Here is an 18,468-nt window from a genome sequence, read left to right on the forward strand (position 1 = left end):
GGGCAAGGTATGCCAGCCATACCCTGTATCAGGTTGGAACTAAGGGATGCTGGGAATACCAGGCGGCCAGGTTTCTGCTTTGATATGTTAACTAAGCACTTCAGCTAGTTGTCCCACAGTTTGAGATTTAACTTTCATCTCCCAAGTGCAGGAATTACAGGCAAGTACCACCATTGGTGGCTTCCTGTTAGTTTTTTTTTAATTTTTAGAGATCAAGACGACTGATAGGAAACAATAAGAATCTAAAGAGTTAAACTTTCTCATCCTTTCAAGCCAGTGATTGCCCAAGTCTAGTGGCCACACAGTCTATATCCACACATGGTCACACACTGAATGCCCAAGGGTTGAGGAAAGGATTCAGCTGTTGATCAAATGAGGTAAATGAAGATGGAGCTGGCTGTGGTGGTGCATGCCTTTAGACCTAGCACATACGAGGCAGAGACAGATGGATCTCTGTGAGTTCAAATTGACTCTGGTCTACAAAATGAGTTCCAGGCCAGCAAGGCTACATAATGAGACGCTGTCTCAAAAAAAAAAAAAAAAAAAAAAATCAAAACAATAAAATGATGAGATGATGATAGGTCAGTGAATTGACCCCCTGTTGGGTCAGAGAATGACTTCAACGGACTGTGATATGTGTTTGGGCGGGAGAACAGCTTGCTCTTCGTTCATGCCCAATATCCAGTAGCCATATAACAGTTCACAACTGTCTGTAACTCAAGTTCCAGGGATCCAATACCTCTTCTGGCCTCTGTGGGCACCCAGACATACATGTAGTACACAGACAGACAGACAGATCACCCATACACATAAAATCAAAATAGAAAAAAACCCTACACATATAAAAGTAAATAAGTCTTTTAAAACACGATGGTTCTTGCTGATCCTGATGTTGCCTGCCTGTAAGCCCCTTAGGGAGGTGGGTCACGAGATCAAGTTCATTAACATATGGAATGCAGCTCACCTGAGCAACAGGAGTCCCTCTCTCAAGCCAGTCCTCCACCTCCAACAAAAGATTCAATTGTTCTTTACTAGCTGCTTTCTGTGAGGTGACAAATGCATCATCAATAACATTCTAAGTGGTTAGGACCAAGGGTTTTAGGTGTTCTGCATATCCTACCATTTGTATCTTTCATCTGAATTTCATTTCATCTCTGTTCTGCCTAGCTTCCAGGAAAGGACAAGACAGAGTCTTCAGCACTTACCTACAATTACAGCTCTTCTCCTTCTCTCCTCTTCTCGCCTCTTTTCTCCTCTCCTCTCCTCTCCTCTCCTCTCCTCTCCTCTCCTCTCCTCTCCTCTCCTCTCCTCTCCTCTCCTCTCCTCTCCTTTCCTCTCCTCCTCCTCTCTCTCTCCCCTCCCCTCCTCCTCTCTCTCTCCCCTCCCCTCCTCCTCTCTCTCTCCCCTCCCCTCCCCTCCCTTCCCCTCCCCTCTCCTCTCCTCTCCTCCTCCCCTCTCTCTCTCCGCTCCCCTCCCCTCTCCGCTCCCCTCCCGTCCCCTCACCTCGCCTGGCCTCACCTGGCCTCGCCTGGCCTCTCCTCGCCTGGCCTCTCCTCTCCTCTCCTCTCCTCTCCTCTCCTCTCCTCTCCTCTCCTCTCCTCTCCTCTCCTCTCCTCTCCTCTCTCTCTCCTCTCTGTCTGTCTCTGTCTCTCTATCTGTGTGTGTGTGTGTGTGTGTGTGTAGGTTGTTTTAATTGTTGAGACAGGGTCTGGTAGCCCAGGCTGGCCTCTACTTTGAGTCCCAATTTCCCTAGCTCCAAATTGGCATGAATACTTCGAAGTGTTGCTATGGAGTCAGGGCATACCTGGCAAGAGACTGTCACAGTGTGTGACATAATATTCAATCACAGAATCTCCCACCTAGCATGGAGGGTGGCTCAGAAAGAACTCTAAGAAAGAAGAAAGTACCTCTTCGACCAGAAAAACAAAACTAAAACAAACAAACAAACAAAAACAGTTTTGCCAAGAAGTTACAAATGGTGCCCTTCCCCTTTTCTTAGGAAGACCTTTGCACACACATTTCCCTTTGCCTGTAGACCTCTTCAGTTAATTAAAGCAATCATTTAAAACTCAAGGGCTGGAAAGACAGCTCAACTGTTAAAATGCTTGCAAGCGTGAAAAATCTGAATCTGATGTCCAGAATTCAGGTAAAAAGTCAGGCTGGTGAGGTAATACCAGAGCACGCCCAGAGCTTTTGGGAGCTTTTGCCAGAGCAGCCTAATTGGGTGAGTCCCAAGCTCCGTTGACTCTATCTCAAAAACCAAAGTCGAGGGCTAAGATAGTATTGAGAAACATATCTGAGGTTCACTTCTGGTCTCTCCACATGCTGCTGTGCACACATTTAAGAAAACTATGCAGGTAAACGCTGAGAAAGAAACAGGCACAAGAAGTTGTCCCACCGGATTCTAACTCTTTCACTCTAGCGTTTATAATAGGGTCTTGTAATTGTATACTATTCAGTTGTATGGTTAGTTTGCTTAGATTTTTTCCTGCCCCCCCCCCAAAAAGGTCATTTTCTCACAAGATAATGGAGATTTGGTGGGCTTTCAGTATATATGGGTTAAGAGAATGAATGAAAGGAAATCATCCAGGATTTGTGTAGGAATTTTAGGACACAAAAGAAAACACAAAAAGAGAGACCCGTGCGTGCACTCGCATACGCACACACCTTGGGGGGGGGGGTAGTGTGGAGACCCACACTAATAAACGCAAGTCCCACACTTTCCTCCAGCTAGTGCTGGACCTCAAAGAACTAACCAAACTACCCACTCCCCAATTCTTGGCTTCAGAGGATGAGGTGGGTTTATGGGTGGATGCTGGAGCTGAGTGCTAGGCGGTCTATCAGATGAACAATGGTCAAATACGGGTGGAGGCCCAGGCCCTAGCGATTGGGCAGGCAGGCTGACCTCTCCCACGAGTGACCAGGGTTCTGCCTCAAGCTGTGATTAGTGATCCCCAGCACCCCGCCTCAACGCCGCGCACCCTCCCTCACCTCCTGCCCCAGGGCGAATTGGTTCCTTTCCGGCCAGCTGGAGCCTCGGCCTCCCAGTCGGTAGCAGTACCACAAATCCTGCGAAAGGAGTCCTCCGGGTAGAACCATGATGGTCGAGTTCGCGCCACTCAACACCCCGCTGGCACGGTGCCTACAGACCGCTGCGGTGCTGCAGTGGGTCCTGTCCTTCCTCCTGCTCGGTAAGAGCTCCGCCGTGCCAAACACTCACCAGACACAGTCCCTACCCTACTGCGCACAGCCTCTGGTTCCTGGGTCTGCCTGGTCAGACAGTGTTCACCTACTGTGGGACTCCCTGCTTTGGATTCCTCTCCCTCTCTCCCTCTCTCCCTCTCTCCCTCTCTCCCTCTCTCCCTCTCTCCCTCTCTCCCTCTCTCCCTCTCTCCCTCTCTCCCTCTCTCCCTCTCTCCCTCTCTCCCCCTCTTCCCCCTTTCCCCCTCCCCCTTTCTCTCTCCCTCTCTCCCCCTTTTCCCCCTTTCCCCCTCCCCCTTTCTCTCCCTCTCTCTCTCTCTCTCTCCCTCTCTCCCCCTCTTCCCCCTTTCCCCCTCCCCCTTTCTCTCTCTCTCTCTCTCTCTCTCTCTCTCCCTCTCTCCCCCTCTTCCCCCTCCCCCCCCTCTCTCTCATATTTCCTCTATGTAGCCCTGGCTGTCCCAGAAGAACTTGCTCTGTAGAACTCTTTATGCTGGCCTAGAACTCATAGATCTGCCTGCCTTTGCAAGGCAAGTGTTGGGATTAAAGACATGTGCAACTATGACTGGCCCGTACTATTTTGTTTCTAAAGCGAGGTTTGTCTTACTTACAATGGAAGACAATATACAGCTTTTCAATATACAGCTGGGTAAATTGGGGGCAACTATGGTCTCCCAAATGTAGTGATGGTCCCATCTAGAAAGTGGGTGCTATACAAAGTTTCATTTTAGTCTCTCAATGGCTGCCAATTCATTTCTGGATCCCTCAACTCATAATGAGTAAGTAATGCCCCTAGGTATTAAAACTTTGCCATCTTGACATCAGGACAAAGAGCTATTGTTAGTTTTCTATTTTCGGGTTGCCTTCGCTCCCGGGCTTTTCTGCCTAGACCCAACTACATGTTTGGGTTGGATTCGAGCGCCTTCTGTTTGGAAATAATTCACCCTGGGGTGTGTTCTGGAGTAAGGCTAAGCCCACGAAGTGACAGTATAGGATCCAGATAGCTGGACAGCACTTGGAGGAAGCTTGTCCTGAGTGTGTCATGCTCGTGGAGAAAGGTGGTGACACACAACGAGAAGAGAGGAATAACTATGAACTTCTATGCTTAAACTTTGCAGAGAAGCAGAAATGGCCCATATGGGCCAAGTCAGAGTCGCACACCTGTGGGGCTAAGTAATAATAACAACAGTCATTGCATTGCAGAGTTTTGCATGTTGGAAGCAGTTTCATGTGTTCAGTGCACTTACAGTGTCTCAGCCATGACTGTATATAAGGACCACTGAAGGAGCTGGGCTGCTGCAGCTACTGCTTCTTCTTAGTTATCCTCCTCTTCCTCCTCCTTCACCTTCCTCCTCCTCCTCCTACTCTTCATCTTTTTTTTTTTTTTTTTTTTTTTGAGACAGGGTTTCTCTGTGTAACCCTGGCTACCCTTGAACTCTTGCTGTAGACCAGGCTAGCCTTGAACTCAGAGGTCCACCTGCCTATGCCTCCTGAGTGCTGGGATTAAGGGCTTTAGCCACCACTATCATTGAAGGAGCTTTTTTAACACTCTGATGCCCAGGCTCCAGCCCTAGTATTTCTAGCTCGTTTGTCTTGGATTGCAGCCTTTACTCAGACATATAAAAACAAAAACAGAGGCAAAACTCTTCAAGTGTGCAGCAAGGGTTTATGAAAAGGTGATTCAGAGCACTAACTAACTCATTAGGGCCTCACAGACCAAACTCAGAGGCTGAGTGGTGACGGTGCAGTTCATTCTTCTCTGGACTGAGGACCAAGGAAGACCCCGAGGACACTATATCCAGCATTCAGTACTGCCAATGGCCCCCAAGCACCTTCTGTTATTACCCACACCCTCCTTATAGTTAGAGCATGTCAAGGACTCTTTCTCCTGTCTGTACAGATGGCGGAGCTGAGAGACGAAGTAAATTACTCTGTATCACAAGGCTAGTATAGTAAGTGGAGAAGCTGGAGGCAACACGAGTGTTCTATCCAATGTCCCTGGCTCAGCCACTGTGTGCCTGCTTTGGTGGCCTCACTTTCTAACCCAGATCTCAGAGAGCCCACAGTCCTTTTCGTTCATGGCATGGATTGTATTTGTAAATGTCTGCAGTTGTAGATGTCTGTGTCAGCATCCTAGTGTGCAAGTTTAGGGAAGGAGCCCCCAGCAGCTGCCTGGCCAGTGATACCCAGATACCCAAGAGGGTGTGTCCTAGGATTATTTCTACCCCATCACCCAAATAGAAGCTACCCTCCACGTGTCCCTGGAAGTATACACTCATGTCATCTCCTTAGCAGTCCAGTAAGGGTTCCTTCCTCGTCTCACTCACAATGAGGAAAGCATTGCACAGGGTCACTTAGCTTGGTGGGAGGTCTCAGAGGATGTATGCTACATGCAGGTAGATTTCATTTTTAGACACAGAAGGGCAGAGAATAGGAGGTGGATTTCCACAAACCAACTGTCTTGGTTTCTTTCTTTTTCTTAGCCTGATTTTGTTTCTTTGTGTGTGGTTTTTGTTGTTGTTGTTGTTGTTGTTTTATTTAGGTTTTAGAGATAAGGCTTCACTCTAGCCCAGGTTAGCTTTGAACTCATGGCAATCCTTCTACTTCAGTGCTAGGATTGCAGGCCCGAGCTACCACACTTGACTTTGTTTTCCAATCATTTAATATTTTGCCTTTTTTTTTTCTAATATTTTGTTTAAAAAAGCTTTAAAAATTTATCTTTTCCACATACCATTTTGAGATTCATTCTTATATTTGGATTCCAACAGGTCACTTCTCTGGGTTCCCAAGTTATGTTCTTTCTTTCTTTTTTTTTTAACGTTTTATTCTTTGTACATTTCACATCATGGCCCGCAATCCCACTCATCTCCCAGTCCCTTTATACCCACCCTTTGCCCTTGCAACTTCTTCCCCAAAAGAAAACAAACAAACAAACAAAAAATTTCACCATGGAAGCTGAGGTGTGTGTGTGTCACAGTGTGTGTCACACACACACACACACACACACTTTCATTAAACAGCTTTTTTTTTTTTTCTTTTTTGAGACAGGGTTTCTCTGTGTAGCCTTTGCTGTCCTGTAATTCATTTTGTAGACCAGGCTGGCCTCGATCTCAGAAATCTGCCTGCCTCTGCCTCCCAAGTGCTGGGGTTAAAGGCGTGCACCACCACGCCCGGCTCCAAACAGCTTTTCTTGCAAAGGTTCATTGCAGTGACTTATTGGTCTGGCTACACTGTCAGGACTGGGTCCTCACGGGGACTCCTCTCAGATATTCTGTTGTTGCCCTGTGTTGTGGAGATCCTGTAGCTTTGATTCTGGAGTACCAGACCCTTCATGTGCTCCAACAGTTCATACCTGGGGTAGATGCTGGGCTGGGCAAACTCAGTGTCCTGGATCTGGGCCTGTGTAGTCACTGAGTTGCCCAGCCAGACTGCTTTCCTTTGCTTTCCAGCACTGCCCAGGTGAGGGGCAGGGCCGGCTAGGCAAGCTTACCCAAGTGCAACAGCCAGCAAGGGGGCCGCTCTCATGGCCCCAACTCTCTGTTGCCCACTCCACCAGGGCCAGCTCTACTGTGCTATCCGGCAAAGTTCAGGACCTGCTCTTCAATGTGCTGCAGCTGGTGAGGGGTGGGGCCATCACACCGGCTTTCGTGCCTTCAGGGCCAGATCTGCACAGCCCTGGTTCATCAACGTGGCTGGAGGTGGCAGTCCAGAGCAGGGAAAACTGCATGGCCTTTGGTGGTAACATAGGTCATGGATGTCACACAGACCTCACTGCTGCAGGGCTATGGGCACAGACATGTTCCTCAGTGGCAGCTCAGGCCGAGCCATCATCATAGCCTCAGGTGGTGTCGAAGGCCACTCACATTACACTGTTCCTCTCACTAACCTCGAGTCTCCAGTTCCCCCTCTCTTCATTGTGCACATACCATTCTGCTTCTCTTTCTCTTCCGTCTCTCCATCATCTTAGTGGCACTTGGTGGGGGTGGGGGTGGGGTGGAGAGGTGGGGGGGTGGGGTTCTGTCTTCTGAGGTGGTCTCAGCTCAACGGAAGTTGTCTTCATCCCGCCTGCACCAAGTGGTGCCACCTTAAGTTATGTTCTATTGAGTGAATAAATTGTAGTTTGTGTGTCCCCGTGCTGCTGCTTGTTTATCTTGTAGCTGTCCTGAATACGTTCTGTCTTAGCTAGGGTTCCCATTGCTGTGAACAGACACCATGACCATGGCAACTCTTACAAAGGCAAACTTTTAATTGGGGCTGGCTTACAGGTTCAGAGGTTCAGTCTGTTATCATCAAGGTGGGAAACATGATAGCATCCAGGCAGGCATAATACTGGAGGAGCTGAGAATTCTACATCTTGATCAGAAGGTAGCTAGAAGACTGTCTTCGAGGCAGCTAGGAGAAGGATCTCAATGCCCATGCCCAAAGTGGCACACTTCCTCAAACATGGCCACACCTACTCCAACAAGGCCACACCTCCTAATAATGCCACTCCCTGGGCCAAGAGAATTCAAACCACCCCAAGTTCTTACTTGGGAATCTTTCCATGACAACATACTTTCTATTTATTTATTTGTTTGTTTGTTTATTTATAGACAGGGTTTCTCTGTGTAGCTCTGGGTGTCCTAGAACTCTCTATGTAGACCACACTGGCCTTGAATTAAGAGATCAGCCTGCCTCTGCCTCTGTACTGGGACTAAAGATGTATGCTATCATTACTGGGCTGCTTTTCTAAAACTGAGAATTATTGTGCATGTGTTTATACTAATTAGCATTAAGATTATCATTGCGGTAATGAAACACCATGACCAAAGCAACTCAGGGAGGAAAGGGTTTATTCCATATTACTGTTTATCTCTGAAGAAAATCGGGACTGGAACTCAAATAGATCAGGAACCTGGAGGAAGGACCTGATCCAGAGGCCATGGAGAAGTGCTGCTTACTGACTTGTTCATAGAACGGCAAACACAGACGAACACTGTGCTGGCTGCTTTTGTGTCAATTTGACACAAGCTAGAGTCATCTGAAAGGAGGTAACCTCAATTGAGAAAATGCCTCCATTTTCTCAGCTCAGGGATAGTACCACCCACAGTGGGCTGGGGCCTCCATCAATCACTAATTAAGAAAATATCCTGCAGGCTTGCCTACAGCCCAATCTTATGTTTGTGTGTGTTTGTGTGTGTGCGTGGGTCCGAATGTATGTTGTACAGATGTAGAGGTCAGAGGATAACTTTGTGGAGACCCTGGTCTCCTTTTAATTCTTCCTGGGTTCTGAGGATCAAACTTGCATCTCTTGTCTGTGTGGCACGTGCCTTCACACACTTCGCCATCTTGCCAGCCCCAACATGCTCTCCTTCATTCTTGGGGATGAGCTTGGAAAGGCGAGGTCACGAGGTATATGTAGGTTTAGCTTTTTAAAGGCAGTTTTACCGTTTTGCATCCCCCTGAGCAGTGGGCAAGAGTTCCACCAGCTCCACAGTCTGTCCTTTAATTGACATAGTCAGGCTTCCTTTATCTGTAGCTACAATAGCTGCATAGTAGTAATGTTCAGCTGTGGCTCTGGTCGGCATGGTGAGTTCCGAATCTTCACTGGCTCATCGGCTACCTGTGCAAGTTTTATCAAATTATCTGTACAAACTTTCTGCCCATTTTTGATTGGATGACTTATTCTTATTGCCAGTGTCTTTTCAAGAGCAGAGGATTTAATGTTGGTTCACTCTTATCAATGTGTGTGTGTGTGTGTGTGTGTGTGTGTGTGTGTAAGAGAGAGAGAGAAGGACACAGAGAGACAGGGAGAGAGGGAGAGAGGAGGGAGAGTGTATGTATGTGCTTATTTGTTTGTGTGTAGGGTGCAGGACCACACATGCCACGACTCAAAACAGAGGCCAGAGGACAGCCTTTACCTTTCAGCCTTTGGGTGTCTGTCTTTACCTTCCCACAGTGTTTGAGAGAGCATCTCTTTGCTGCTCTGTGAGTCAGGCTAGCTGACCTGAGAGCTTTTGGGAGATTCTCTCTGCCTCCCATTTTGCTGTGCATGCGAGGATTGTGGGTGATTGAGATATTTCATCTGGCTTTTTCTTGGGTTCTAGGCATCTAAATTCTTTTGGTTTTTACCAAGCCATCCCTCAGCCAAGCCGTCAGTCTTCTAAAGATTGCATCTGAATGAAATGGGCACTGTAGAAAAACAAAACTAGTTGCTCTGTTGGTGAAAAGGCGAAATTCTATCCCAAACTGCCAAGGAGTGAACAGAGAAGCAATGGTGGGTTGGGGGTGGGGTGCAGGGAGTGTAGAGTTCCAGGGTTTTAAGGGAACAGGTACCTGGGAGAAGGGGAACCTGTGAGCTGGGGTGGAGGACTTGGAAACATAGAACAGGTACTTGTGAGTAGGGATTGAAGAGACCTAGAAGCTCGCCTAGACCTTAATGTGCAGCGCTCCCTTTTGCCAGAGATAAGGAGAATGATACCTTTGGGGGGTGGGGATCCCCAAGGGAATGCTTGCTTTTGTCTAAATGCCAGACTTTTGGAAAGGGGGGTTTTTTGGAACCAGACAGTATCTTTGATTTCATATCTAATAAATATTTTCATAACCCATTGTTGGGCAGGGTTATTTTGGTTTTAGTTTGTTTTTCTTTATGAACCATGGTCTCATTCTAACTCAGGCTAACCTGAAGTTTACTCTGTAGCCCAGGCTAGCCTTGGACTCGTAGCGGTTCTCCTATCTCAGCAACCTGAGTACTGGAGTTACAAGTGTGAGCCACCACACCCAGCTCAGTGTTTCTTTTATCTCAGGCTTGTTTGAAATATTCTAGGTCCTTGCCATTTCTATTTGTCTATGAACCATCTCTACGACTTTTTGTTCCTAAAAAAACAAAACCCCTCCTGGTATTTGATTAGGATGCCTCTTGGTTGTGACTGAGAGTCCTTTATGGGTTATCTTGGGAAGCACAAAGGCTCAGCACTTGGATTCTTTCACAACGTTGGTTAACTTATCCTGGAAGCTTGCACAATTCATAGTGTACCGAGAATCACTGGAAGACGGGGCGTGGGAGCATGCGCCTACCGTCCCAGCCCTTGGGATGTGAGGTAGGAAGATGATAAGTTCCCAGCCAGCCAACCTGAGTTACACATCAAGTTCTGAGTCAACTGACCTATAAGACTCTGTCTCAGAAAAAAAGCAAAAAAGGAAGAAGAGGTGGGGGGGGGGCGGTGAGGAGGAGGGAAAGGGGAGGGGGAGGAAGAGAGGGGGTGAAGGACCGCTGGATGGAGATTTTTGTTAGAATACAGATTTCTAGAGGTGTGAGCTTGTGAATCTCGGGAAACAATTTCAGAAATAGCAGTTACAGAAAATTACCAAAAAAAAAAATTCCCATATTTCATCTTCCAAAATCTCCTAAAGGCTAGCACTTTTGCTACATTTTCTCTTCCTGTCCCCCTCTGTTTACCTCTCCTCCTTTCTCCCCTCCCTCCTTTCCTTTTCTCCTCCTCTCCCTAGTCCCCCCCCCCCCCCCCACACACACACACTTTCTATCTTCTGAACCCTTTTAAAGACTAACTTGGAGGTGTGGTCGCTCGTTCTTCTGAAGACTTTGACACATATTACTGATTTTCTATGTATAGGAAACCAAGAGCATTCTCTTACATAATGAAACAGAGTTTATGTCCCACAGGAAAGAAGGGGTGGTTTATTCTGAGCTAATATATGTGACCTGGGAGTCATGGAGAACACGGATGCAGGATTCCACCCTGCTTCACAGTGGAAGGAGTTAGATGAACTTCTGTTGTTACAAGTGCAAAGCAAGTTATAAAAAGAAGAGATGTCGGGCAGGTGACAGACAGACAGACAGACAGACAGAGTTTTCTCTGAGGTATCAGATGTTATCTTCCAGGACTCTCAGCTTTGTGACTAATAGAAGTTAGAGGTCCTGCAAGCTTAGTAATACTTTTCCAGAGTCTTACCTAGTAGTAAGGAAGATGTTGGATCAGACACAGAGGTTGGTGCTAAATGGCCAGTAAAAGGAACTAAAGATACTCCAAGGTAGTTTTGTCTCTGGGTGAGCAATGTTCCCTCTGTCCATAATTCCTGTGGTCTGGTCTAATAGTCTGTAGTTGCAGCTGTCACATACTAACACAGGAATCTGGAAGCCACATGGATTCAGTGTCCTGACAGCCACATACCTGATTCTCACCTGGGCTGCTGGAACACATAGATCTGCACACATTTATTTAGTTGTGTCTTTGTCTGCTTGGAGCTGGGAGTTTTGGGGGAGAGGGGCACACTTTAAGATGTGAATGAGTTGTATGAAACTCTTAGGCACCTCTAAATAATGACATACCTTCTTTCTTAGGGACAAGCTCCGAGGCTTCCGGCATGAAGCTATAAAATGGTATTTGTGCTGGCACTGTCTCACAGTTGCAAACCTTCCAAAGCACACACAATGGGGGACTGGGTCTTACCTGGATTCTGGTTTTGATTTATTTGATGTCTATAGGCAAAGAACTAGGTCAAATAATGGACTAGTTTCTTGAGAGAAAAAGAATTCCCATTATATAATATTTTAAAAGTATGGAGTAAACAAACACAAAGAAGAACAGACCACAGGATCTGTCTTCTAGCACCATCTTTAACTCTGGGAGAGTTCTCTTACAGTATGAGTCATGAGAACACGGAGGACATGACACTTGTGTTCCTTCGTTCAACAGATGGCATTGATTGGTGGTTTGAATCTCTGTATCTTAAGGAATATAGATGAACAAAAGTGCTAATGGATTTTTGCTTGCCTGCGGATTCTATTATCTTTCTCTATTCTATGTTAAATTGCTGTCTTTTTCAGGGTTCCTATTGTTGTGAACAGACACCATGACCACAGCTCTTATAAAAGAAAACATTTAATTAGGACTTGCTTAAAGTTTCAGATGTTTAGTCCCTTATCATCGTGATGGGAAGGAGGCAGAAAAGTTTTACATCCACACCAGCAGGCAGCAGGAAGAAACTGCCACACTGGGTGTGACTTGAGCATCTATGGCCTGAAAGCCTACCCCCTAGTGGCACACCTCCTCCAACAATGCTGGACTGTATAAATTAGAGTTTTATTGCTGTGGAGAGACACCATTACCAAGGCTATTCTTATAAAGGCAAATATTTAGTTGAGGCTGACTTAGAGTTTCAGAGTTTTAGCCTGTTATCATCACAGTGGGAAGCATGGCAGCACACAGGCAGACATGGTGCTGGAGAAGGAGATGAGAGTTCTACATCTTGATCGGAAGACAGCCAGGAGACTGTTCCACACTGGGCAGGGCTTGAACACTAGGGGACCTCAAAGCCTGTCTCCACAGTGACACAATTCCTCTAACAAGGCCACACCTCCTAACAGTACCACTCCCTATGACCAAGCATTCAAACACATGAGTCTCTGGGAACCAAACTTATTCAAGTCACCACACTCCACTCTCTGCCCCCCCATAGGCTTGTAGCTGTAATAAAATGCACAGTGTATTTAGTGCAGGTTCTAGGGTCTATGACTTCTTGTTAGGTTTATGAGAGTCAGTCTAATTTTTTTATGTACTTGACAACATTGCTTCAAAATATAGGTGGGGAGAGAAAAAAAGAGAAAACTTGAACTGAGCACTGACAACAACAACAAGGATGACTTTACAACCCCTTACGTTTAAGGTTTACTTTTGGTTTTTTGAGACAGGGTCTTAATATGTATCTCTGGCTGGCATGGAACTTGTTATGTAGACTATGCTGACCTCGAACTCACAGAGCTCTGCCTGCCTCTGCCTCTGCTTCCTGAGGGTTGGGATTTTAAATGTGGACGTTTGAATGAGAACGGCTCATTTGTCTAAATACTTGTCCTGGGTTAAGGAGACTGTTTGGGAAGGACTAGGCGATGGTGCCCTTGTTGAAAGAGGTGCATCCCTGCTATGAGATTCTGAGGCTCTGAAAGTCAAGTGCTATTCCCTGTATGACTTCTCTGCCCCCAGCTTGTAGGTGTGAGTTCTCAGCTGTCCCTGCCTTCATGCCTTTGCTCCCAATCATGGCCTCTAGCTCTCTGAAATAATAAGTTCCCAATTAAACATTTCTATTTTATCAGTTGTCTTGGTCATGGGCTGGAGAGATTGCTCAGTGGTTAAGAGCGCTGACTGCTCTTCTGAAGGTCCTGAGTTCAAATCCCAGCAACCACATGGTGGCTCACAACCATATGTAATGAGATCTGAAGCCCTCTTCTATTGTGTCTGAAGACAGCTACAATGTACTTAGATATAATAAATGAATAAATAATAAATAAATAAATAAATAAATAAATAAATAAATAAATATTTGGGCTGGAGCAAGCAGGGCCAGAATGAGAAAGGGAGGAAGAAAAAGTTGTCTTGGTCATAATGTTATGTCACAGTGATGGAGAAGTAACTTATACAATGCTATTTCTGTTTCCAACCATAGAGTTCCTGAAGATGGAAGCTGTGCTTTACACATACCCTCTTCCTGGGTACATGCACAATGGCTGTGCAGTCAAACTACTTTTCTATAGTAGCGAATCTTCTACTTTCCATAGCCAGTGGCTGTGAAGTACAGGGAGCAGATGCGGATGGGCCCATTCTACCTGGCTTTTCCCTTTCTTACAGTGCAGGTGTGCATTGGAATTATGGTGATGCTGGTCCTGTACAACTATTGGTTCCTTTACATCCCATATCTGGTCTGGTTTTACTATGACTGGAGAACCCCAGAGCAAGGAGGCAGAAGATGGAACTGGGTCCAAAGCTGGCCTGTGTGGAAGTATTTTAAGGAGTATTTTCCAATCTGTGTAAGTAGAACTGTCTTCTAAAGGATTGAGTTGGGAGGACAGTGGGAGTGTGTTTCCACCAGTGTCTCCCCACCTTCTCCTTTCCAGACAGAACGTGCCTTAGGTCCATTTCGTCCTCTTATAATGATACCAGAGATTCAGATCTACAGAGAGAAAATTTATTTCTCACAGTTCTGAAATCTGAGGATGGGCATCCAATTTTAAAAAAGTTCTAATAGTCAAGCAGTGTCATCTTGACCCATGACCTCACGGCAGATACAGAAGGCAAGAGAGAGTAAGAAGAAGACCAACTTGTCCTTTTAGAAAGACCACCCACACCAGCAGCAAGAATGCCAGGCTCTCCTCCACTCCACCATCATGATCTAACTCTCTCATGAGGTCCCACATCCCTAAACTATCGCTTTGGAGTTTAAGTGTCCAGTGTGGTTTTGAGGGTGGCTGATGGGCACATTCAAATCATTACAGAGAAAGCTTGCAGTTTGGTCCAAGTTAATAAATGGATCTTAAGCTGAGTTGACAATGTCTGAAAGACTGTGTATGGAGGGACCTGGGCTAAATGGATTGTTTAGAAATGTCAAAACATCTCTAACCCAGGGAAGTAAGATGAGTCATGTCCCTCATTTCCCACTGAAGTTCAGAGATGGGAACCCTTCCACTTCTCACTGACCCGGGTCATGTCATTTCCTTCTCTCTACGTGAACATGCTGTAGCTTGTCAAAACGCAGGATTTGGATCCGGGTCACAATTATATATTTGGATTTCACCCTCATGGAATATTCGTGCCTGGAGCCTTTGGAAATTTTTGTACAAAATACTCAGACTTCAAGAAGCTATTTCCTGGCTTTACATCGTATCTCCACGTGGCCAAGATCTGGTTCTGTTTCCCGTTGTTCCGAGAATATCTGATGAGTAACGGTAAGTGACACAGCCACTGTCCCTACAGAGCTCGGTGATGTAGCCACACTGTCCCTACAGGGCTTGGTGATACAGCCACTGTCCCTTCAAAGCTTAGTGACACAGATACTAACCACTACAGTGCTCTGGGGTGGCAGGCAGCAGCAGTTGCTTGATGTTACACTTCCTATGCTCTGTGGATTTTCCTCATACACATTCCTGGACTCAGTGTATAATAGACCTTTGGACCAGGCCTTCTCTTCCTCTGCTCATCCCAAGTACTTAGTATTGTGATGACAACATAGGGATTTTTGAATAAACACCAATCCACTGGAAAAGGAAATTGGTGAATTCATTCAGTATATTCAAATGTGGAAAACAGCCATGCATCAAATAAATGATAAATTGCCCTCTGCAGAGGTATGCTGAATGCTGGACCTAGAAAATGTCTTCCACTATGTCTCACAGTAGCAATAGTGACATAAACTAATCAGTGTGTTTGCTAGCTTTGTCATCCTAGGTTGTGTGTAACTCCTAGGGTTGTGGATGTTGTCATTGGTACAGTGTTTGTCTAGCATGAGCAAAGCTACCTCCTGATCTACAAGGAAAGAAAAGAAGGGGGAGGGGAGGGAAGGGGAGGGAAGGGAACAGAAGGAAATGAAAGGTCTATAAAGTGAGTTCCAGGATAGCAAGGACTACATAGAACTTCACTCTCTATAAGCCAAGCTGGCCCTTTGGCCCTGAATCCCTGATGGTACGACTTCCACCTCTCAAATTTTGAAATTGTAGGTGTGTGCCACTGTGCCTGTGAAGCAATGCCACACTCTTTAATTACTAATTCTGAGAACAGAATCGTCCTGAAGTGCCTTAGAGATACCTGTATACGCATGGCTACGCTCATGCCAGTAGCCTTCATTTCAACTCAAGAGGTTCTACTTGGTTTTCCAACTTGATGGGTGTATTAGTTAGGGTTTTCTCTAGAGTCACAGAACTTATGGATAGTCTCTATATAGTAAATGAATTTATTGATGACTTACAGTCTGCAGTCCAATTCCCAACAATGGTTCAGTAGTCCAAGGATCTATCACAGGGCAAGCAGGCGAGGGAGCAAGAGCAAGACTCCCTTCTTCAAATGTCCTTATATATTGTCTCCAGCAGAAGGTGTAGCCCAGATTAAAGGTGTGTTCCACCACACCTTTAGTCCCAGATGACCTTGAACTCGGAGATCTCCCTGTCTTAATCTTCTGGATTGTAGTTCATTCCAAATATAGTCAAGTTGACAACCAGGAATAGCCACTACAATGGGCTTTTTGACCATGCACCTCAGTAGCTTATGAAGCTTATGAAGTATTTTGTACTTGCCAAAGTTATGTACAGTGGTTATAATTACCTTTGCAGCTCCTGGGTGTAAAGAAAAATGATTAGCCTTTTTCAAAAAAGAAAAATATAATTTCAGTATCGATTAGTAACAGAGTTAGGGACAGATTTTCTGTTACAGATTGGCATGGCTTCCTATATATTCACTTCTGTTGTTATGTGTCTGGAGAGCATTTCAATCCAAAGCTGGCTAGGGTCTGAGCCAGTTTGTAGCCTCAAATGCCGAACTCAGTCCCGTGAGCGCTGCAGGGCACACTAGAGGGCGCCCTAACTCCTCGAACTACCGAGTGATCTAGCATCTGGCCTCAAGAGGGCGTACTAACATCCCAAGCTACCGAAGAAAACTCTCATCTTGTAGAAATTGGGTTAAAGTTTTATAAAAGGGAGAAAAAAGATAAATATTTAATTTCCGAAAAAGTCACAGAAATAGATTTTAAACATACGTTTTGCTGAACCAAAATATGATCGCTAGTAAATCTGAGTAGTTGAGAACAGGTGCAGCAGAGATCGCAAGATACTCCCCTGTCCGTGGCCATGTCAGTCACAGTCAGTCTCAGAGTCGTTCGTAATATAGTGATCACAGCCGTTCCTGTTTACTAGAGTTGATACGGAGAGGCTGTGTGCCACGGTTGACTTATTTTTTTATTAGCTCCTTTGAGATTGGGTTTCTCTGTAGCCCTGGCTCTCGAACTCACAGCGAACACCGGGCCTATGTGTGCACCGCCACACTGGCCATTATTGGTTTATAATGTAATATTGCTGTAGCCTTCATGTCTTAAATGCTAAATAAGAATGTCCAAATTTGTAGCCAGTGACGTCTTAGGCTGTTACTGTCTTTAAGTTTTCAGCATTATTTCCCAGTGCTGGCTTCTGAGGACAGTCTGTGGGGCAAAGCTTCCTCCTGTGACCTTTCTCTGGCACAGGAAGTTTAAACCCTAACTACAGCCCATTCCTCTTGGCCCATTTTGAAGGGTCTGCAACCACCAGATGTCAGCCGGAACAGTGTGTGTGCTTCAAGGCTTATGTTCGATCTGTCTGCCTCTTAAGCCGTCGTAGGTGCCAGGGATCTAGTTACAGCAGCCTCTTGCATTATGCAGAGGACCTTCGCTTTTCCTCTGTGGGTAAAGCCATGAGGAACTTGGGAGGGGCTTTAAACAAAAGTGCTATCTGCTTGCTCACTTATTTTGTGATAGAAACTTCGTTCATCTAGCAGCATAGTTATATGGGTTAGATGGGTGGAGTCTGAAGTCTAGAACTCTGGGATAGGCCTATGGCAGTGACCAGGGAAGCCCAATGTGCACTGTACTGGCGCAATGCTCTGATGATAGAAATTCAGAGAACAATGATCCAGTAACAAGACTTCACGGTTGACTGGTCTTCTGCTTAGCAGCAGCTGGGTATTATCATTATTGTACCTGGGATTATGAGCAGGTGCCCAATAAATGCTTTGGAGTGCAATGAGTCAGCAGGCAACCCTAGCCAGCTGAAGGGAGTTTACACAACAGACTGATATTTTGAACTGGAAGACAAGGTAGGTGGTGGAATTCTTTGCCTTGGTTGGTAATGTTGGAACAGGGCCTGCTCAGGAATAATTTGACGCACTGGATTTGGAGATAATGAGCTTGAAGTGTCTTGGAGCTGTCAACGTGGAGATTTCCATTTGGCCATTGGTGATGTGACCTGGGAAGCTGAGGAATATATTCCAGGAGATGGGGTTGATACAACCCCACATAAGTGGGAGTTGAGTTCATGGCTAGAGATGAGCTTAGAAGACAACAGAAGAGACTCTCAGGAATAGCAGCTTATAGGAAGGGTTGGCAATAAAACCTAGCAGGGCATGAGAAGTGGCCAGGGGAGAGTCAGAAGGGTTATGTGTCAAGATGCAGGGGCTGTCTTTGCAAGAGAAGCAATGCCTCTCTCTCTCTCTCTCTCTCTCTCTCTCTCTCTCTCTCTCTCTCTCTCCCTCTCTCTCTCTCTTTTTCTCACAAAGGTTACTCAGAACTAAATGACATGTCTTGGACTCAGGGAAAGTTCAAAGCCAACCCAAAGGGTCTGATTCTCTCATCCGTCAGCATTTGTCTTTTCTTTCAAGGAGTAGACCATTCAAAGACAGGGGTGACCTGTAACCCCAGCATATTGGAGGCTTAGTCAGGATGAATGCCACGAGCTTGGTGCAAGCTTAGGCTTGTGAGCTGAGG

General features: G+C 45.9%; 1 protein-coding gene across 5 annotated transcripts in view; it reads left to right on the forward strand.

Annotated features, from left to right (window-relative positions):
• Positions 1-2,195: 2,195 nt before the first annotated feature.
• Mogat1 (monoacylglycerol O-acyltransferase 1) overlaps positions 2,196-18,468 on the forward strand; it is a 95,905-nt gene continuing 79,632 nt past the window's right edge. The window contains exons 1-4 of one of the 5 annotated variants that reach the window (NM_026713.3): positions 2,196-2,224; positions 3,004-3,191; positions 13,821-13,999; positions 14,710-14,914. In NM_026713.3, the coding sequence (NP_080989.2) occupies positions 3,098-3,191; positions 13,821-13,999; positions 14,710-14,914 (478 nt within the window). In that variant the 5' untranslated portion in view covers positions 2,196-2,224; positions 3,004-3,097. Of the gene's footprint in view, positions 2,225-2,267; positions 2,358-3,003; positions 3,192-13,820; positions 14,000-14,709; positions 14,915-18,468 lie in introns of those variants that run through there. The other 4 variants (XM_017322281.2, XM_017322283.2, XM_011238707.3 and 1 more) reach the window with 4 other exon arrangements.

Source organism: Mus musculus, chromosome 1 (genome assembly GCF_000001635.26).
Source record: "Mus musculus strain C57BL/6J chromosome 1, GRCm38.p6 C57BL/6J".
NCBI classification, from domain to species: Eukaryota; Metazoa; Chordata; class Mammalia; order Rodentia; family Muridae; genus Mus; species Mus musculus.